Source organism: Mus pahari, chromosome 5, assembly GCF_900095145.1.
Source record: "Mus pahari chromosome 5, PAHARI_EIJ_v1.1, whole genome shotgun sequence".
Classification (NCBI taxonomy): Eukaryota; Metazoa; Chordata; class Mammalia; order Rodentia; family Muridae; genus Mus; species Mus pahari.
This window is the reverse complement of record NC_034594.1, coordinates 163,926,055-163,948,077: the sequence shown is the minus strand read 5'-3', so window position 1 is coordinate 163,948,077 and position 22,023 is coordinate 163,926,055. Positions and strand designations below refer to the sequence as shown.

General features: G+C 48.2%; 1 protein-coding gene across 2 annotated transcripts in view; it reads left to right on the top strand.

Annotated features, from left to right (window-relative positions):
- Positions 1–2,299: 2,299 nt before the first annotated feature.
- The window catches only part of Traf5 (TNF receptor associated factor 5), a 46,079-nt gene continuing 26,355 nt past the window's right edge, over positions 2,300–22,023 (top strand). Inside the window, exons 1-2 of one of the 2 annotated variants that reach the window (XM_021198670.1) lie at positions 2,300–2,645; positions 21,114–21,332. In XM_021198670.1, coding sequence (XP_021054329.1) covers positions 21,115–21,332 — 218 coding nt within the window. In that variant the 5' untranslated portion in view covers positions 2,300–2,645; position 21,114. Of the gene's footprint in view, positions 2,683–21,113; positions 21,333–22,023 lie in introns of both variants that reach the window. The other variant, XM_029539245.1, reaches the window with a different exon arrangement.

Sequence of the window (22,023 nt, the reverse complement as noted above, 5' to 3'; positions counted from 1 at the left end):
CTCTCTCTCTCTCTCTCTCTCTCTCTCTCTCTCTCTCTCCTCTAGCTCTGCCTCTCCTCATAGCGCACACTGTTCTGCTCTTCCGTCTTTCCCCATCACCATAGCACATTTGTTCATCTTAATGGCCTCTGCAGGCCCTGGGACAGCCTTTGCCCTGTCCAGCTTCTGCCTACCTGCCCTGGAATTATGCTTTTTTGTCCTCAACTAACACATGACCTCACCAGTCTTGCTGTGTAGACTGAGGGAAATAATGCATTCGACCAACAGGCGGCAGCCTCCTCTCTTCATCAGACTGCCCAGTCACACCAGCCAGTTACATAAACCACTGGTGGCAGGCAGTCTTAGAGTGCCCTGAAGAATCAATATATTTGTTCTTTCCTTCTGAAGAAAGAGTTTGTGTATCATTCCATCCTTCTCTTTATAAGTGATTCTAGTTTAAAGACTAGAAAATCAGTTTACTGTTAAATAATATATGGAATTAATGAATATTTTCAAAATATTGAAATACTGCTCAAATCTGGCCCTGTCTTCATGCCTGACTTGACACCTGCAGAGACATCTTCGCTTGTCTCAAAACAAAGCAAACCAAACATAAACTTTCTTGAAGGTACATGGGAAGGATAAAACATGATTACATAGAGAAGAAAACTGGATGTGACAATGTATGCCCATAATCAGGAGATGGGGGAAGAGGACCAGGAGTTTGAATGATCCTCAGCTGCAGAGCAAATGTGAACCAGCCTGGGCTACGAGAGACTGACTCTGGGATCAACACCAGGAGCTGGGAACATATCCTTCACTTCTGACTACTCTGATATTAACACGAAGAGCACTGGCTGCTCTTCCAGAGGACTTCAGTTCAACTCCCAACATCCACGTGAAGCTTAACAACTGTCTGTGACTCCAGGTCTCTCTTCTGGTCTCTACAAATACCAGGAATACACGTGGTACACAGACATGCACACAAGCAAAAAAATAAAAACTAAAAAATTAAGTGTACGAGACCACACTTCCCCAATCCCACCAAAAAAGTGCTATCTATCCTCATTTAGACTTCTGTCTGTGAGTCCAGTGGCCACCATTTGGAACACAATAAGAGCTCCCTGCTTTGGACTTCATCATACCAAGACCTTGGGTCTCATATTTAGAACAGACTGCTTCTTTCAGAACTGTAGCTACATTATTCATTCCAGACATGGTCTTTCCAGTCTATATTGCCTGTTTCCTATGGTGTCTAAATACATAGTGTCCTGTTGCCTTGCAGTCACATGAAAGGAGGTGGAAAGTAAGGTAAATAGATGTACTGTTGGGAGGGTTAGGGAGGAGAGGACTTGGGCTCAGTCTCTCTCAGTTCTCACAAGAGTAATCTGGTCCAGAGTGCCAAAGCATGCCCACAGGCCATCTCCCCACGGAAGGTTTAATCTCCCTAACCAAAGAGTTGCACCTGGGTCTTGGGATCCTCTGGACTGTTCTACCAGATCCCACATCCACTCCCACCTGTTGCCCAGCTCCAGGTCCACTGCAAGGACCCTGGTACTCTCTTCTCTCCGTGATGGACATTTGAAGCTCAAGACAGCTAAGTTCCCGCGTTTGTCTGACTTGGAAGAGGTTAGATTTGAGATGCTAGTTCACTTCGTTCATACAGGCTGCAATTACTGTGAACCTGTAGAACGAATACACTGTAACAGGCCTGTGCTTAGGAGTCGGGAGGCAAGAATTCAAGCCCTAGCCTTGGGAAGGTCCACTCAGTTCACCTCTAGACTGCAGATAGGGCTCTCATAGTTCAGGCACGCTCCACCTGGTGGCCCTGAAGACCAGGAGAACTGGGGCGCGTTTGACAACAGAACAACAGAGAGATTGCCAACGTTACGCTAACAGCAGGACGAGGGCTGGCAGATTTGTACTGGACTGCAGCAAGTTCAGGGAAGAAGTGATTTGAGCCAAACCTCTGATCGGGAGCAAATGTGTCTACTCAAAGAATAAATAGGTTTGGGGGGTCGGAGGGAGGCTGATTGAAGAGCAAAATATATACAATTCAAAGGCATACAAGGTACTAATGTTTCTAGAAAGAGAAGCCTAGGCTTCTAGGGTCTGAGTGATTCCCAGCATCTAGGGGGGAATACTTCGCCCAGCTCAGGTGAGTTCCTGGCTGCCATCCTAGAAGCCTCACGCCCCGCTGCATGGGCGCCATGACCACGCCCCCATCCTCGGCCCTGCCTCTTGGGAGACATAACCACGCCCCCACCTTCAGCCCTGCCCAAACCCTGACCACACCCCTATCATCGGCCCCGCCCCTCCCGGAGCCCGCCTCTGGAGCTGGCCTAAACTTCTGCAGAGACGAAGCAGCCTAGGGCCCGCCACCGTAGGGCGCCAGCGGAGCTCTGCGAACCCCGCAAGTGGCGAAGTCCGGGTGAGCTGACCGTCCCGGCTCCTCAGAAACCGAAAGCAATTCAGGGCGGAGGGCCGGAGGCGTGTGTGGTAGCGGGCGAATTGAGGCGACGCGGGACACCCGCTCCCGGCCCGGGGCACTTTTGCCAAGACTTGTGAGCACAGCCCATTTAAAGTGAGCTTAATGCCAGGGACTCAAACCTGCACCGGTGCTATAGCGCGTGCTCCTTTGGAAACAGCACCCGACTCTGCAGAAGGTGAGTTCCAGATTTCAGCAGACCCGGGCTCCTAGAGGTGAGCACCCACCGCAGGTTGGATGGAGACAGTTCTCACACCACACTGCTTGACCGACCCCCTTGCCACCCAACTGCAAGGTCTTACAGTTCTGAGAACTTTTGTTGCGGGTCCCTCTGGGCCATTCTGGTTGGCTTCTTTCTTCCTCAGCCTCTCCACTCTGTCTGCTGACTTTCCATATTTGGCTATTTTAGATTTACTTTCGTGAGAACTCTGTTTATCTCGCTGCGGCAGACAAGGAGCTGGTCGGAGTCCAGTTGTGGGCTAAGGTCTGTGAAATGAGGAGAGACTCCCTTCTCCCCAACTCTCCATGGCCTGTGAAAAAGGCATCCAGCTTGTTGCAATAAATATCGGGCATAGGTGCGGTGTGAAAACTAGATTAAGGCCAAAGAGGACAGTTCCCTTTTCCATGAAAATACGCATTTTTTTTTCAAAGTCTTAGGGAATACTTAAAATGCAAAGAAATTGGTAAAAGCATTTCTGAGAATAGAACTTCCTGGGTGTGTGAGAGAGAATTTTAGACAGCAAAAGTCTGGGTTAACACGTCCTCCCCAATCCAGTTGCCACAGTCTGATCTGCTTCATACAGTCCAAAGCCAGAGATCTTAACATAACTGAGAGTCTGGATGAGAACCTGACACCTTGGACAACTGGTTTGAACAGAAAAGGCAGAAATTACAGATGGAAAGATGGATGGGAGATGAAGGTGGGAAGTGTAGAGAGTTCAGAAAAATGGGTTGTCTCCAGACCCTGGACTGTAGTTTCCCTGGTCTCTTGTAGGGCTAGCTGTGGAAAGAGGCCATAACAGAGAAGGGTGATGTTCTCAGGGTTCCTGGCTAAGGCCTGTGGTGTGGGAGAAGGATGGCCGACGTCAGTGGAGAACCCATTGGATGTGGGTGGATGACATAGGGGCCCAGCCACTAGGAGTAAGAGCTTTCCTTTCTGGGGCGTCTCGGGGTGACTTTCAAAGTGGGGGAGCCAAGGCCTCTGAGTCAGTCGTGGGAGAAACAGCCTTGTGTAGTTACAATCCCCACTTTCCTGAGGGGGGCCTTGAAGAAAAAAGAGCCACTAAATGTGAAGCTGCCCCTTAGGGTCCATTTGCTCCTCACTCAATGTCATGTGCTCTCATTTTGTCCCCTACGACACCCTTGTGAGTCAGGGTAGCTTTGCACATCCCCCAGATGTTGAGGGGAAGCACTGAGTGTCAACTTAGCCCTGAGCTCTGCTGCTGGGCCAGGCAGGGGACTCTGAGGTTTCTGCTTCAGGGCTGTCACCTTGGTTCCTCAGAGAGCCACAACTGCCTATCTCCCCTTTAGTCTGAGGGGTCAACAAAAGGACCCAGATTCCCCTAAATGCCTGGAGCATCTGTTCCCAGCAATGTGGGTAAAGCTCTGCTGGAAACTGCCCCTGATGTTGTATGAACCAATGCCATTCTGTCCACTCAGCCAGCCAACTGACTGGGGAAAGATCTGCGTCTGATTTTGTGGTAGCCTGGAATCTGGCATTGGTTAGCCTAAAAAGATGTTGCACTCAGTTTATTTGGGGTGTGTCTCCCAGTTACTGAGGATGGGTGTTAGTAAGAGTTGATTAGATCCCAGGAATCAGATTAAGATGCAGGTTATAAATAACCTATCACATCAGACTAGCTTCTCTTTCCCAGAGAGAAGGGAGAGGTTCCACCTGATTTCAAGCTAGAACTCAGAAAACCTCACAGCAGGGGATGGGCAGCAGCCAAGCCTGAGCCTTCTGAGACCTGAGTCTTCTGAGGCAACTCCTATGTTCTTCCCATTATATGTTGACTAGAGGAAGCCAAGACTCTCTGGACAGCTGTGAGAACCGGTGAGGAGTTGGCCCCTAGCTGACGTTTTAAAGACTTAACAAACCAGAGGAAGAGGACACCGGAACAGACTCAGTCTCTAAGTGCTTTCTCTGCCTAGGTTGCAGCTCTTCCAGAGTTCTTCTGGGCAGGAGCTAGTGCTCATACTGAGACTGGTCAGAGTGGGAGGGGTGGCAGGTGTAATATCTATCAGCACAAGAGACAGGGAAAGGTGAATCACTCTATAAGACAGAAACAAAATGCCAAGGGCTGGGCACCTGCTGCCACCAACCTAGGATTGGGCCAGCATTGGTGTGTTGCTTTGCTGAGATAAAAGTACTTGAGGAATTCCTATGTGTGGTCTCTGGCAAGCCCTGTCTTATGAGGAAGTGGAATAGTAGCAGACCTCGAAATAAAAGTGAAAATACTCATTAGTCCTGACAGAAACTCAAGTCCCCAGCATATTTTGCATATTAGTATCTGCAGGCAGCTGGCTGTGATGCTCTAGCAAAGGCAGTGTGCACGTGTGCTGCTGTGCCCTGCACCCAGAGCCCTGTACTCAGATGTGCAGGCAACGTCATCTCTGCCCTGCGCCCTGCTCCCAGACGTGCAGGTCGGTCCTCCGCATCAGGGACAGTCCAGAGAGCAACTCTTATTTCAGCTGCCTGGTCCAAGTCAGTGTCTCTCCTCAGCAAGCCAGAACACCTCTGGAATCTCCCCACAGCCTTTTCTTCCCTTAAGGCCAAGCTGCACTCCTCCCAACCCAGTCAGAAACCTCCACCCCCATGAACACCCTACTGTGTGTCTTCTTCCTGAGGTGCTCCCCTTGCTCCTCCCCTGCTCCTTGGTTTCACCTGTCTGCACTCTGCCATTGACCTGGGAGGCCCTGTGTTTCCCAGAGTTTCTCCCAGGTTCCCTGGAAGCCTCTGGAAAGAGATGTCTGCACTTTGGGCTTCTGCTTCACTGGGTTCCCTGCACCTGCTGTGCTGCTCTGAGGCTTAACAGGGCTCCTGAGGTCTGATAATCCTCTGTCGCCAGCCAGCAGGCGCCATGCAGCTGTCCTCTAGCCTGTCCATCAGCCACCTCCTTGGACCCTGTCCTGTCTCCACTGGCATTCCCCAATGTGGCCTAATTCCTCCCATCCTCCTCCTGCCTTAGAGGTGCCAATGTGGCTGCGTCTGGGCACCAGTTTTGTCCCTAGACTTCTGTCCTGGAGTTCTTTCACTCCAAGGCTTAAAATACATTGTTAAGTAAAGACACTTGGCTTCTGTAATATTAGCCACCTTGATTGGCTGTGGTATCTCAAGAGCTCCCAGGAAACCCCTGTCACTCACATCAGCCACTCCGGCCTCCCAGTTCTCCCAGCTATTGCAAAGTCCAGTGTTGTCTCCATGATCTTGTCAGCTCCCTTGCTAGGCTCAGAGCCTCTTTCCTGGACAGCCTGAAGCACTCATTTACTCTCTTCAGGTCCAGATTTGGCGGTCTTGGTTTTTTTCTTTCCACACTGCTGCAGAGGGTCTTCTTAAGACTTAGCCTGGTTAACACTCATTGCTTTCACTGTGTCAGAGTGTAAGAATGTGGGCTGCATGACCTGATGAGCTTGGATTCAAATCTGGATTGCATTCCTTTTTTTTTTTTGAGACAAAAAAATCTCACCACATAGTTCAAGCTGCCCTTGAACTCACTATGCAGCCCAGGCTGGCCCGTAACTTAACAGTAACCTTCCTGCTTCTGCCCCCTAAAGGCTGGTATTGAGGGTATTTGGTACCCTAGCACAAGAAGCAATCACATCTGGAGTTTTGACTTTCTGGGTGTGATTATGTGATGAAGGCAAGTTGCCTAATTCTCATGAGCATCTGTTGTCCTCACTGGCTCAAAGAGGTGGTGCTATCTCCCACCTGGGGTGGCTAGACAGGTAAGATGAGCCAATACCCACACCAAGTCCAGTACCTGAGAACTCAGGGAGACTGTGTTTAACAAGGCTAGAGCTGGGAGACCTCTGGGGCCTTGAGGAATGCATTCCTGGCCTAAAGGCATTCAGGTTTAAATAAAAAGCAGACACAGACTAGCAGATGAGCTTCCATGTGCCGGGGTAGACCAGAAACCATGTCACCCTATGCTGTTGCTTCTCTGTCTAGGCCAGAGACCTCAGGGACAGGGGTGGGTGGGTTGGGACGGTAACACTGGGCATTAGCTAGAGTGAGTCCCAGGCAACTTCAAAGACTCAAGGCTTGGGGCCAGGACTTGGGGAGACTCAAACCAGACTGAAGCTTTGAGAACAAATAGCATTTGGTAGAAGGCCAACACAGGGAAGCAGAGGGAAGTAAAGCAGAATGGAGAAGTAAACCAGAGGCCCCGAGTCACCAGGAGTGTCTCACCTGTTCCTTATTCAGATGGGCTGCTTAGAACTGGAGGAGAGGGATGGGTTGGTGGGGATAACTAAGCAGATGTTGCAAAGGCTGCCTGAGAGAGAAGTTGGGAACTCACCTTGGGTACAGCCTAGGAAAACTTGCAGTATCACCCAAGTCAGCATAAATCAAAGACAACAGAACAGAGCAGGGCTGGGTAGCCAGCTTTTCGGGTAAGAGTACTGGCTGCTCTTTGGGGGACCTGGGTTCAATCTCAGCACCCACATGGAAGCTCACAATGGTCTGTCATTCTGGTTCCAAAGAATTGGATGCCCTACCAGGCATGGTGGCACATGCCTTTAATCCCAGCACTTGGGAGGCAGAGGCAGGTGGATTTCTGAGTTCAAGGCCAGCCTGGTCTACAGAGTGAGTTCCAGGACAGTCAAGGCTATACAGAGAAACCCTGTCTCGAAAAACAAAAAAACAAAAAAAACAAAAAAAACAAAAAAAAAAAGAATCGGATGCCCTCTTCTGGGCCCTGCAGGTACTGTGTGCACATGGCACACATACATACATACAGGAAAACGCACACACACATAAAAATAAATATGTTTTTAAAAGAAATAGAACAAAATAATGTGACTACAAAATCAGGTGGGGTTTAAGCCATTCGGGCGGACATGGGTGTTGAGTGAGCTTTGTAGCCAGGGAAGAAAATGAATTTTCACGTAGAGGTAACTCTGGAGGGGACAGCCAGGGCAGGGATGTCTGATCCATTTTGGATGCTTTGAATGTTTTGTTTGTTTGTTTGTTGTTGTTTAGTGTTTGAGGTCTGCAGTGGTGCATATGGGTCTCTCAGGGAGGTCATCCAGGTTTAAAGGAGAAGGTGGGTCTCACATCATTGTACACTGTCTTCCACACCAGCTCAGGGTGCTTTCAAGGAAGCTATGCGGTGTTTGAAAGTACCTGTTGTTAAATCCGAGCAGTCAGGGGTTAACTGTGTCACATGCTGCTACAAGGATAGACAAGGGGAAGGCCAGAATGACCAGTGTCACTTAAGTCACAAGTGGCCTTGACAAGAGAAGTGTTAAGCGTCTTTCTAGGGAAGCTGAGGTTATGTGGGCTAGTGGAGATGAGACACAGGGATTCCAGGGACATCTGAGAGAACCACGGCTCTGGCTCTCCACAGTTCTGTGAGAACCTTAGCTGAATGCTGAAGGATGGAGCTGGCCGGTGTGGAGAGGTTAAAGGTCAAGCAGGAAGCAAGAGTGAGAAGCTACCATAGATGGTGTGAGTTCAGGGCAGGCATTTACCAGCTGGAGAGTTTGGCTGAAATCAGTTTACCTCTGTAGCCACCATAAGAGGGCAAGGGCAGATCAGGGGCCCCATGAAGGGAGACACACAGGAGTGGTGGCAGGAAATCGAAGCTGTTCTGGTCTGATGACTTCTTTGTTTTTCTGTGCGGTAGGAAGTAGTTTCCCGGGGAGGCTGGAGGGAGTAGTCAAGATTTGTAGAGAAGAGAAAAGTTTGAAATAGATATTGAAAACACAGAAGGGTGAAAGCGAAAGGCTGGCCTCATGCTCTTGCCGCGGTGATATCTCCTGAAAGGGACCCAGGCAAATGGGATTTTAGACCTAGGACCTTTGCAGTGAGCACCTCAGGGTGTGGGACCTAGACAGGAGCCTCATGGACATTGGTTGACTTGGCCTGTTGCCTGTCTGTCCATGCACATCCTTCTCAGCCCTTTCTTGTTTACCCAGGCACCCAGTGCCCTGAGGCTGCTGTCTCCTCTGTGGCTCTTCCCTGTGTGAACGGAGACCACTGTTCAAGGTTTAGTCTCTCCACCAGCAGCCCACCCCAAGTCAGCCACCATGGACCACCCTTGCTCTCCCTGTACAAGTTCAAGGTGCACAGATAGCTGGCGTAAGACGTCTTGGTCCCTGAGCGGTGTGTGTAGTGGTACAGAGGCTGCTGCTGGCTATGACCTGGCTTCCACTCATCTCAGTCTATACTGAGCACCAATGGTGTGTGATGTTCCAAGGCCTGAACCTCAGTAAGCAGAAGAAAGAGCCCCGCTCCTGTGGTACTCTATTCAGGTGGGGAGGTCAGAGAGCAAAGGCATGAACAGTTGATACATGGTAGCAAGCACAGTGGGTGGCAGGTGTTGACTGAAGGGGTGTGCTTGAAGTGAAGGAACAAGAGGCATGGCGGGTGGATTAGCAAGCAGATGGCAGTTCTGCTGTCACACAAAATCACACAAGGCTATTGTGGCTGGAGAGGAGGACAAGAGAGGAAAACACTAGGAAATGGGAACACAGGATGATAATACTTCATTTCCCACTTCCTTTTCCTCTCCAAACCTTCCCATGTATCTATCCCTCCTTGCTCTCTTTCAAATTCCTGGCCTCTTTTTTCCCCTTAATTGTTACATGCTTATATGTATATGTACTTGTATATTCCTAAATAGAACTTGCTCAGTCTGTATGACGTTACCGTACATATGTTTTCAAGGCTGATCATTGGTGTGCTTGTCCCTGGGGAAGCGTATCTCTCCACTCTCAGCACTCCTGTGTTTCCTGGAGTTCCCTGTGTAGGGTTGCCCACCCCACCGGTGCCCAACTTCGGCATGCCTGTTGTTCCACTTGTTCCGCTCACATCTGGGCAGGCTTGCTGGTGAAACTGTCGCTTCTGACATCACTAGGGCATACAGTCTCACAGCACACTCCCTGCTCTTCCGGCTTTTATACCCTTTCTGCCTCCTCTTCCACAGTGTTCCCTGAGCCTTACCTGCGGGAGTGTTTTGTACGTGCATCCACTGGGTCTGGGCTCTACCGACTTCTGTCTTTAAAAGGGTCGTTCAGGCTGTGGGCTGTAAGGGAGTAGGCAGCTTCAGGGTCCAACCTTGAGACCAGTGCTGTCACCAGGGGAGAGATGGCTGCGGCTTTGGTGAGGGTCGGTGTACTAAAAGCAGGGGCTGGCTGGGGACAGGAGATTGACAGATTTGGTGTTGTGAGCTAGAGAGGAGGCAAGAATGATGCCTAAGTTATGACCCACACCAACAGGGTGAGGAGAGATGGTGACATTTCACTGGGATGGGGAAGGACTAACAGGAGCATGTGGAGTGGGCATGGGTATTAGGTTTCTGATACTAGCCAATGTGAAAGAGTGGATGAGGTCATTGAAATGAGGCTGGGGTTGCAAGTAGGATCAGAGCAGCTAGAGTTGGAGGCAGGAAGATGGCAAATTCAAGTCTGCCTGGGATCCAAAGTGAGTAAGTTCAAAGCTAACCTGGGCAACTTAGTGAGACCCCAATCTCAAAATGTAAATGGGGGTGGGGGTAGGCTCAATGATAGAGCACCTATTTAGCATATATGAGGTCTTAGGTTCAGTCACATGCATATGCCCACACCACTTTCTGGAGTAGGATCCCTCCAAGCCTCAGTTTCCTCTTTTGAAAAATGGGAATGGTGGTAATATGTATGCCACAAGAATGTCAGGGTTAAAACAAGCTAGATATGTAAGGTAGCAAGCCACAGGTAGACATTGCCTCCTACCATATAGATCATAGTAGGTGGATCAGGGGCCCAATCCTCACTTGAAAATGCTTCAGAATTCTCAGCTAAATCTAGCATGTTGGTTGTTGACTGTGTATCCAAGCTCTGTGTTCACACGGTCACTGGAATCCCACATTCCATGTTTATGTGCCCATCTGTCTGTGTGAACAACTCAGATAGCCAGAAAAGGAGAGAGGAGAAAGAACAGTAAATCTGGGCTGGTAGACCCACAACTCAATGGAGTGGGGTGCCAGGCTGCCTTCAGGAGCAGTCTGAGTCAGAGAAGGGTGCCTTTCTGATGAGAGGTGGGAGCTGTGGGCAAGACCAAGGGCAGAGAAGTAACCCTGAAGATGTGGTCAGTCTTGGAGGAGAACCTAAGAGCTCAGTGTCCCCAAGGCCAGGAGGATTGAAGGGGGACATGCCACAGGCCACCAATGCAAAGGGCAGGAGGGCTATTGTGTCCTTACCCCTCACCCCAGATGACTCAGCCCCATACCCCAGTTTATTCAGGAACAGAATACAGATGTGCTCAGGAGGGCAGGGAAGATCAGAAAGATGCTGGGGCATTTGATAAGGGGTGAACCTGCTGGTACCTATGGGAAGGTGTGGTTCTATAAACAATGCCCCAGAGTTCCAGGCATGAGAAGGAGTATGGAATATTTGGCTGAGAGATGCTCCTTGGCTGAGGGCAGCCTTTAGGAGGGGCCAAGGAATGGGAAATTGGGACTGACTCAGCAATACTTTTTGTTCCCAGTGTGTCTATAGGGATAGATTCTCAGCAAAGGAATGGTTGGCACACAGGAGCTGACTGAAGGACTGTGTGGCTAGATGATCCAATGTAGCTGAATTCTAAACAATGCATTGGGTAAGGGGACAGAAAACTAGCCATGAAGATAAAATAGAGAAATGAAACAGTGGTAACAGGCAGAGGACTCAGGCAGGAAGATGGCTCAGTCAGTAACATGCTGCTGGCCTAGCCTAAGTAGTTAGCTCCAGACGAATGAGAGACCTCAACTTAGAAAAAAAGAGATGGCTTCTGAGGAATGAACCCTGAGGTCAAGCTCTGAACTGTATATGCATGCACACATATGGATGGGTACAGGTGTCCCTGGGGCTGGGGAGGGAAGAATGAAGGGCTGTGTGACCGAGGGTGCTGCTGGTCTGAGGTTGGCCTGAGACCAACATACATATCTGCACACACATGTACCTTCATACACTACCACACACAAATACCTGCTCATACACACACACACACACACACACACACCTTTACACACAGATATACTACACACCTGCACACACACATATATATACATATGTATATACACACATGTACCACACACCTACACACACAAATATACACATGCCTGTATACACACATATACCACACACCTGCACACACACCTGTTCACATATGCACACCACACATACCTGTACACCCTCTCACACACATGCATGTGTGCATACACATTGTACCATACCACACAAGCACATACAATATATATTCACACACACATGTACTATACAAGCATACACACATAAATACCACACACACATCACACATGGACACACACACACTGTATATGCCTGCACACCTGTGGGTACAAGGTGTACCTGGAGCCAGGGAGGGGAAAATGGTGGACTGTGTGGCTGGGGGTGCTACTGATCTGAGGTTGGCCTGAGGACAGGACTCACCTGCACACACACACACACACACACACACACACACACACACACACACACCACAGCTCTGGGTTGAAGGAAAACAGCTAACTGAAGGGACCCAGATGCAGAGAGCGGTCCTTGGGCTTGCTTGGAGCAGCAGCAGGTACCAGATGAAAAGCTCACTCATATGTCAGTTGGGTTTGGCTTTGGTTTTTCCTTTTTAAAGATTGATTGGTTGGCTGATTGATTGATTTATAAGTGTTTTGCTCAAATGTATATCTGGGCACCATGTATGTGTACAGTTCCTGCAGAGGTCAGAAGAGAGTGTCAGACCCCTTGGAACTGAACTTATAGATGGTTGTGAGCCACCATGTGGGTGGTGGGATTCAAACCTGAGCCCTCTGCAGGAGCAGCCAATACTCTTTTAAGCATTGTGCCATCTCTCCAGCCCCTCTTATTCACTTTTGATTCCTGAACCTGGCAGCCAGAGATGTTAGGTAGACATAATATCCTGAGAGTGAGGGGAGATGGCCAGTGGAGGTGGGGTTGCACATACTTCATAATCTTCAGAGCCCTTGCAGTGCACTCCATGCCCCTCCCCTCTTCATTATGCTTTTCATGTAGATGTGGGTCAGTCGGCTTTTCCCATAGGGAGAAGATAGTCACTGTTTTAGGATGTGTGCTGCCCTGCACTCTCCAAGTTAGCTTGCTCAGCTCTGCCATGGTAACATCTGCAAACAAATTAACCCAGCTACATTCTGATAAAACCGTATTTACAAAAGCAGTTGGCAAGCCAGCCATCTCCTTGTGCATAATGTTATCTTCTCTTCAGAAGTCCTTCGAGGTCACTACTCTGTCACTATTAATTAGTGTGTGAAACAGAGAGGCCTAGGGACAAAGTAACTTGCCTGAGTTCATAAGATTATGCAGTGTAAAACTAAGATTTGAATCCGGGCTGGTCCACCCCGGAACCCATGGGGTGCCACCCACATACACTGCCTCCCAGAGGCCGGGAGGAAGCAGGGGCCTGGAGAGACTGTGGCTCCTGCTGATTCCTCAGGGGCATTGACCACTTCCTGGAGTAGGATCCCTCCAAGCCTCAGTTTCCTCTTTTGAAAAAATGGGAAAGGTGGTAATATGTATGCCACAGGAATGTCAGGGTTAAAACAAGCTAGGTATGTAAGGTAGCAAGCCACAGGTAGACATTGCCTCCTACCACATAGTTCTAGCACCTGGGTTCCATGCATCTTTTCCTAAAGTCCCCTCGGCTGGGCCTGTCCTGCCCTGCATCCAGCAGCCCCTTTGCACCGTGATGTCACGTGAGGCCCTTGTCCTTATTCACCAAACACCAATCGAATGCTCTCAGTCAGGTACCTCGGGCTCTGGGGGTGGGGTGTAATGAAAGATGGCTGTCCCAGAAGTTTGTAGACAGTGAGGACACAGAGTTGAGGTTGTGGAGGAGGCCCAAAGCTCTGGAGTCAAGCAGGCCTTTGAGGGGAAAGCTTTGTTGTGACTTCCTGGAGACTTAAAAAATCCCTGCTCTGGCTGACTTGAGGGAAGACAGTGTTCCCCAGAGGTGTCCCTCCCAACTAGGGGGCGAAGGCAGGCGTGGCTCAGGACAAGTGTGGGTAGCAGCTCTAGAGCTGCCCTGCAACCCTGTCTGGTAAGTTGCTGGAAATGAGGAACTAGAGGCTTCCTGACCAGCCGGAGAGAAATCACACTTCTCTGAAGAACTAAAGTCCCACCCTCCTGGCTCCTCATTCTTCCTCCCCAACGCTGGCCTTGTCTCATCTCATCTGGCTGCTGTGGAAGGGACCCCTGCCTTGCAGGGCCTCCCTGTTCAGCTCTGTGGAGAACAGAGAGTTTGTGTTGGTTCTAGCTGAGGATGGGGTTAGAGCAGAGCCCTGCCTGGGGGAACTGCTTCTGCATCTCAGAGAGAGGCTCTTCACTGCCATTGAAAGAAGCTTTGGAAGAGGCTAAGCCTGGCTCAGTGACTCCCTCAGAGACAGACAGTGATGTGGGACTATGAGCTGAAATGAACCCTTTCCTCCCCAAGTTGCTTTTGGTCATAGTGTTTTACCACAGCAGTAGAAGCCCTGACTAGAACACTGCCCTACAGAGGACCTGGTGGGAAGGCGCCGGCTTCTCCATGTGCCTAGGTGGGATTTCATCTAACCCCATCATTGCTAATGGGGATCTAGGGCCTAGAAAACAGTCACAGAAGACTATAAGAGGGATTCTCTGGTCAGAGGTTGTGTTCCCCAGTGGGTGTGAATTCAAGGGTTTCACCATATGCTGTCTTGGGAGGGCAGAGACTATTACATCAAATGCCAGCCACAATCAACAAGAAAATTGCTTGTAAGGTGAAAAAAAATCTTAATTCCTTGGGCATATTTTTGCTATTGTTTTAGTTGATCAAATTTATATCTTTACTGGAACTTCCTGCTGTTCTTAGCATCATATCTTGTTTTATGAAGTGAAATTCACGGGACATGAATTGCACATAAAATGCATGTCTACCCATGTACCTCACAGTCATATGCTGGGAGATCCTTGGACAGCTTTTAAATCAGACTTTGATATTACAAAGGACACCTGATCTTGGCAGCTAAAAAAAGATAAAAATATATGACTGAGGAATCATGATTTCCTCTGATAATTTTGTGTGCACATGTGTGTTCATTTGTGCAGTAGTAATATGTGCATGTGTGCACATGCATGCAAAGACCCGAGGACAATCTCAGGTTTCTCTCTTCACGTGCTATCAACTTTGTTGTTTTGAGACAGGGTCTCTTACTGACCTGGAACTTGCCAAGTAGTCTAGGCTGGCTGTCCAATGAGCCCCATGGCTCCTGCTGTCTCCACCTCCCTAGTGCTGAGATTACAAGTGTACACCACCATGTCTGGCTTTAATATGTGGGTTCTGGGGAAGGGAACTCAGGTCTTCATGCTTACAAAGCACACACTTTACCAACAGAACTATGTGATTTACTCTGGTCCAAGAAATGTAGGTTGTCAGCTGGTTTGACTCATAGTTCACCCATCCCACTAAGATGGTCTGGAAAGCAGCCAGCTCTGGAAAGCCTCCTGCCCACACCCTTGGTTTCCTTCCCATCCTGTGTCTCTGCCCCCATTTATTGTTCCTTTCCTGGAGCCAGGGCCTGTTCTCATCTCACCCAGCTCCTGATACAGACCCCAGCAAAGGAAGAGTCTAGGATGGATGTGGGCATGCTGCAAGTGACTGCTCCATTCCATTCATTTCACAACTGGGTACAGTTGATTATTAACCAATCTCAAACTTGTGCCATGCCCTCTGGGAAATTTCTTTGTGTTTTCATCCATGAAATGCTACCTTCAGTCCAGTTTAGCTACTTTGTGAGCTCAGCAGAGACATTTTGACAACTTTTGTGAAGTTTCATCCAGGCTCCAGTGGTCCTACATTGAAGTCTCTTTTGGTGGCACTAACCACTGAGCTATTGTAACTTATCATTTTCTGTCAGAATCCTACCTTGTAGGGCCTGGGGGACAATGGACTATCACAGGCTGTGCTTTCTCAGGATCTGACACAGAGTACAGCACACACTGTCCCTATATGGGAATCAGTAGATGGATGGGCAGTTGGCCAAGGTAGGAGATAGATGGGTCTTATTCAGGTCTCCATAGCTAATAAGTAGGAAGCAGGGCAGAAACAGTGCCAGTTGCTGGTCCTATGCTTGCTCTTCTCTGAGTTTTGCTTTTGAGGTACTAAATCTCCCCCAAGAAGCAGAGCTCAGAACCTACTTGGGCCTTTGTCTTAGGAGCTGTAACCCAATGTATAAAAATATACTCAAATTTTCTAAATACTTATCAATCCAAGTATTGGGACACTGGAGGTGAGGTAGACAGAGAAGCAAGGACCCATTTTATTTTGTCACTTTGTTTACTGTAGGCATAAATTTTTTGCAACCTACTTTTTATTTTATTTATTTATTTATTTACTTTTTTTGTTTTGTTTTGTTTTTCGAGACAGGGTTTCTCTGTATAGCCCTGGCTGTCCTGGAACTCTCTTTGTAGACCAGGCTGGCCTCGAACTCAGAAATCCGCCTGCCTCTGCCCCCTGAGTGCTGGGATTAAAGGTGTGTGCCACCACACCCGGCCGCAACCTATTTTTAATAAGGATTCAATCTCTCTTCTAGCCCACCACCCAAAAGAGGTAGTAGAAGAGAAATTTATTAGGAGTGGGGAAAATGGACCTGTTCAGCCATAGTTCTTTGGGGGTGAGCTCAATCTTCTTGGGCAACAGTTCAGTCCTGTATCAAACACCAAATACAACTTAGCAGTTGCAAACCAGTCCTCTAGGCAGGCAGACACCAGGCACAAGCCCGCCGCTACAATCCAGTCCTTTCAGCAAGCAGACACCAGGCATCTGTAGATCAATCCTGATGAAACTGCCAGGCTCACCAACCGGCCTGAAGTGAGGCTGCTGAAGCAGCAAGCTACCACAAGAACCTTATGAGCAGTTTTAGGGTGAGTTTCTCTCAATGGCAGTGTTATCACAAGTTGAGCTCAGCAACACTATGTAAGATGAACCAATACATGTGTGTCTTTAGCAAAGAATAGCAAGGCACAGCAAACAAAACCAATGCTCAGTGCTCATCTTCCACTGTCTGTGGGGTCATATTTATACTCTTTCATCAAGGGTCTTTTCACGTGTCTGCTATATCCAAACATCCTTTCATCTGTGTCTGCTTCAGGAAAACAGTTTCATGTGTTTGCTTTAGCAAGACATCCTTTCAACCTATGTGCCCCAGAAAAACACCATTTGACATAACTCTCCAAAGAAACCAGAAGTTTCCACTTCAGTTTACTTTGCTACTTCATTACTTTGCCTGCTTTGTTACTTTGTTTACTTTGTTACTTTGTTACTTTGTTCACTTTGTTCTCTTTGTTACTTTGTTACTTAGTTTGCTTTGTTACTTTGATACTTTGTTACTTTGTTACTTTGTTACTTTGTTCACTTGTTCTCTTTGTTACTTTGTTATACCTGAGACTGACAGGTGACATTTGTGCAGGAAGCTAAATGTTCACAGCTTCCACATTTGAGAGTATTTATGTGCTCCTAAAAATTAGTCAGAAAACCTAGTGTGAGGTGATTAAAGAACTTAAATTGTTGGGAGCTAGAGAGATGGCTCAGAGGTTAAGGAGTGCATAGTGCTCTTGAGCTGCAGCTCAGGTCCCTTTTCCCACATCTGGCAGCTCACAACCTCCTATAACTTCACACACATATACAATTAAAATACTTTTTTAAAGTATTCAAAATGTGCTATTTATTGTCATCCTTTGGAATTCTTGAATTCTAGAAAAGATACATTTGATTATGAAATTGAAAAAAATGAAGTTTAAAATAACTGATTTTTTTTAGAAAGCAGATAAATGAAATTTCTTTTCTTTTTTCCATTTTCTTTTTTCTTTCTTCCTTTTTGTTTGTTTGTTGTTTTTCACCTTTTTTCTTTCTGGCTTGCACTAGTAATTCTCTAGTGATCTGTGCATTCCATCGCTGGCACAATAAGCCACTGTTGGTAGCCGAAAGGCTCCCATATTCTGTGATGATGATTTTTTTTCTTTTTGCTAAGAGCTGGACTCCTTTCTTTGCTGGTTCTGGTTCTGATTACACTGAGGGGAAGGTGGAAGCTTCCACCATCCCCATTAAGGACTGGAAACCTCTAGCTAATTAGAGAGTGTTTGTCGAGTAGAAGTCAGCCTATTGTAGTTCTGTTGGGCTTTCCTGTGGGTGAGCCAAGTGGGTGGAGGCTTGAGGAAGCTCAGGAGGACAGAGTAGCCCCCACCTTAGGACACACTCACTTCCTTTCCTGTATAGGAACACTGTACATACATGCTGCATTTTAAATGTGTGATGAGGGAGAAGCCATGGTTGGGCAGACTCAGGCAGGGGTGTTTACACAGGCAAGCACTTTTGGACTAGGTCTAGGGAATATATATACAAATGAGGAGAGCAAAGACAGTCAATCCTGCAGCCCCTGATTTCTGTTCACCAGCAGCAAGAGAGTGTCCATGACAATAAGAACTGCTAGCCCAGCCAGCCACCTAGCTGACAGGGCAGACCCAGCAGCCAAACCAACCAATGTGTTTTCCAAAGGTGAGCCCCGGGGACCCTTAGTGCCTAAGCAGCTTCACTGGAAAATCATTACTAGCACTTGGTAGCTTCAGGTGAATTCAATAAGAACCAGCTGTGGCCCTCCATCTCCACCTAGAGTATGGTGGCTTCTGCTGTTGGCTTCTGCCACAGTGGGAGAATACTAGTGTGGTTCTGCCTGGAGCTGCCTGATTCCTGTTTAGAGGATTTACACCTGCAAAGCCATAATAAACCACAACACCATTGGCCATTTCTGCTCCCCCCCTTCACAAATACACAGAGTTGTTTTATAGAAGGCTCCCTAAGGTGGGATACTGTAGGTGCCCAGGTGAGGACTCAGTTGTGGCCTATTGAGCTGAATATGAAGAAGTGGGACAAAAATGCAAAACAGTATGACTCTTCATTGGTTTCATTTTTCATAAAAATATTGCTTACGTTAACATATAGCTTGCTTATGTAAAAATGAATTAATGAAATATATTTAAGTTATTCCATTTTAATCTCAAATATAGCAGAATCTGAGAGAGAGAGAGAGAGAGAGAGAGAGAACACAGCAGGCAGGAAGTCTTAGGCATCCTCCTTTTACTAAAACCAGATTTTATTTTAGGGCAATGTTAGGTTCACAGAAAGTCTGAGTCAGGAGTGCAGTGGGAAGAGCCTGCAGGAAAGAAAGGCCTGCAGATGACCCCAGCAGAAGCTACTCACCTCTTACCCTGCTTTGTCAGGCCACGCAGCTGCTGCTACAGTGGTGGATCTGGATGATTCACCAGAGTCTGAGGGACAAGCCTTCCTGACCCTGCCTTGTAGAAGGATGATGTCCCCAGGGAACACCCAAGAGGCTCCCATCTTTAACCATTTGCTAGCCTCTGAAAACCACTGTCACAGCATGGCCTGAGTCTCTACACTCATGCTGGGGAAACCACTGCACACTCAGAAGGCCCTGGATGTGTGTGCATGGTTCATGGGCTGGATAGACAGTTTTCACCATATCTTCAAAAATAGGGGTAAAGAGTGCACACACACACACACACACACAAAGGTTAGAATCACTGTATTAAAAGCCACCACTAACACAGCTGCATCCATTCAAAACCACCATCTTAGCAAACACTGACCTAGCCCCCATACCAGGTGCTGTACAAAGGGTGGGGTGTGGAGATGAGCAAGACCAGATGTGAAGCCTATGCCTGAGGGACATAGACTCAGTCATGTAATCATACAGACGTGCGTTTAATCTCAGGCCAGGGATTTCCCTGAAAAGGAGACTGGACTTGGTCCATATTCAGGTTTTATGTGGTTATTTTTGATTTGGTAATGCACTCACTTAAAAATTGAAAAGGATTATAGCGATACCCTTTTCTCTTACCCACCCACATTTACAACCACCACCTAAAGACCAGCTATGCTTGAAGGGGGTTCAGTCTGCCTTCTGCTGTAAGACTAGGAGGAAACAGGAACGCTTTCCTGAAGATGCCAAGGGAAGCCCAAGTGTGAGCTCACTAAGTAGGAAGCCTGGGAGGGATGTGTGATCCCAAATAGGACCAAGGACAGACCAGTTTAGCTTGGTGAAACCAAAAGTTTAACTGGAGGGTTACTTACAAGGGTGTAGGTGAGGCATCACCTCAGGAGTGTGGACACCTTGTGAGCTGCTATGTCACCAGAGTCTCTTGCACTCTAGCAATCCTTCAGCCAGTTACATTGCCTCAGGAAAGGGCAGAGCTGAGGCACCAGCTCCTGAGTCCCTCAGGAGCCCTTCATGTACCTTGTGAAGGGAATGTGAGCGATCCCAATCTGTAAGGGTCTCTTGTAGCTTATGATAGATAGTTCCTTTGATGTGAGACAGCAATAGTCATGTGGTTCTTAGCAATATTCCACATCAGGGCACAGACCTGGCAGAGAAGAGCTTTGCCTGGTCCCTGTGGTGGAGGCAGGCACGTGAACATGAAGAACTAGAAGAATTCCATGTGGCTGGAGTGTAGATAAAGGCAAGAAGGTCCTGGGTTTCTAAGGGAAGAAAACGGGAGGGGGGGTTGGACACTCTCTACGAGGGCAGTAATCTCACAGACAGGGATTTCATCCCCTCAAATGTCTCACCTCCAGACACCAGCACCTCGGAGAGGAGTTTCTCAGCAGAGGACTCGGTGGAGATATTAACATTTAATGTCTGTAGAGGTGGGTGGAGAGGTAGAGAGGGAGAGGTTGAGATCGACAGCAGAAAATGTACAGTGTAAGACTCTCCTGAGAGGTCTCAGATTCTCTCAGTCTTGGAAGCACAATCTAAATGCTTGCCTATAATTCAGTTAACTGACTGGACTGTTTGGGGTCCTGTGAAGAGCCAATAGACAAAGTCTGTTCTGGTAACGTGTATTTGTAACATTCCTCATTGCTTTGCCCCAACACCTGATAAGAAACGACTCAAGTGAGAAAACTTTCATTTGGCCCATAGTTTGAGGGAATACAGCAAGCACATGGTTGCCGGCAAGGCAGAGCAGCGGGGAGGCGTGGCTAAGATGGTGGGAGTCTGCAGCTGCTTGTTCACATCTCCCCCCCCACCCCCACCCCCGAGGATTTGGAAGCAGAGAAAGGGGAAGTCCACACTCAGCTGGCTTTGTCCTTTTTTATTCAACCTGGGACCCCAGACCACGGATGGTACTGCCCACAGTAAGGGTGGATCCCTCCCTCTCAGCTACTCCCCTTGGAAACATCTTCAAGGTGATTCTAAATGCAGAGGAGGGCCCATCACACAGTCTTGCTAGAAACCATCTGCACCCTGGCAGGCATCCCCTGTAGCAGGAAGTTGTTAAAGTCCTGACATAATGGTTGTAGTGATTGCGAATTATGACCCATGTGTGGTGGCTGCTGTCATCTGGGTGGTTTTTTTTTACACTGAAGTGTTCGTTCCATCTGACTCCCCAGAATGGCTCATTCAGAGGAGCAAGCAGTTGCCCCCTGCGCCTTCATCCGCCAGAACTCTGGCAACTCCATTTCCTTGGACTTTGAGCCCGACACAGAGTACCAGTTTGTGGAGCAGCTGGAAGAACGCTACAAATGTGCCTTCTGCCACTCGGTGCTTCACAACCCCCACCAGACCGGCTGCGGGCACCGCTTCTGCCAGCAGTGCATCCGGTCTCTGAGGTGAGTGGGCAGGGCCCGCAGCTCTGACTGCAGCTGACCAGAACCAAATGGTGGTGTTCCTGGATTCTGAGTCTGCTGTGGCCACAGGGCTGTAATTGAGGTTTGGGGAATTGTGGTTTGGGGAACACTCTCCAAGACTCCTGGCTGAGAACTGAAGTGTAATCCTCTTTGCTTACCACTCCTTTGTGGACATTCACCCTGCCTTAAAGTTCACACTCCAGCAGCCCTGCAGACATGGTCTGCTCCTATAGCTGTCTACTGAAGAGGTCACACAGCTCCTGGTGTCTGCCCTAATGGTCACTTAATTGGGGGATCAGAGCCAGAGGTCAGATGCAGGTCAAAAGATTGATCTCCTGCCTTTTAACTCTTTACTATTTTGTGCTAAAAACTTAACTCCTCATTATTGTGCTTAAATAAGCGCTACTATCTGGTGATTAACATATGCTGTTTAGCAGTGGGGAATTAAGTAAAAGATTTATTGCTTCCTTTTCTGGCCAGGCAGATTAAATTTTTGTGAACCAGAGAGGAAGGAAAGGAAAAGAATTAAGACTCTTTCAGGGCAGTGGTGGCGCATGCCTTTAATTCCAGCACTTTGGAGGCAGAGGCAGGCAGATTTCTGAGTTCAAGGCCAGCCTGGTCTACAGAGTGAGTTCCAGGACAGCCAGGGCTACACAGAGAAACCCTGTCTCAA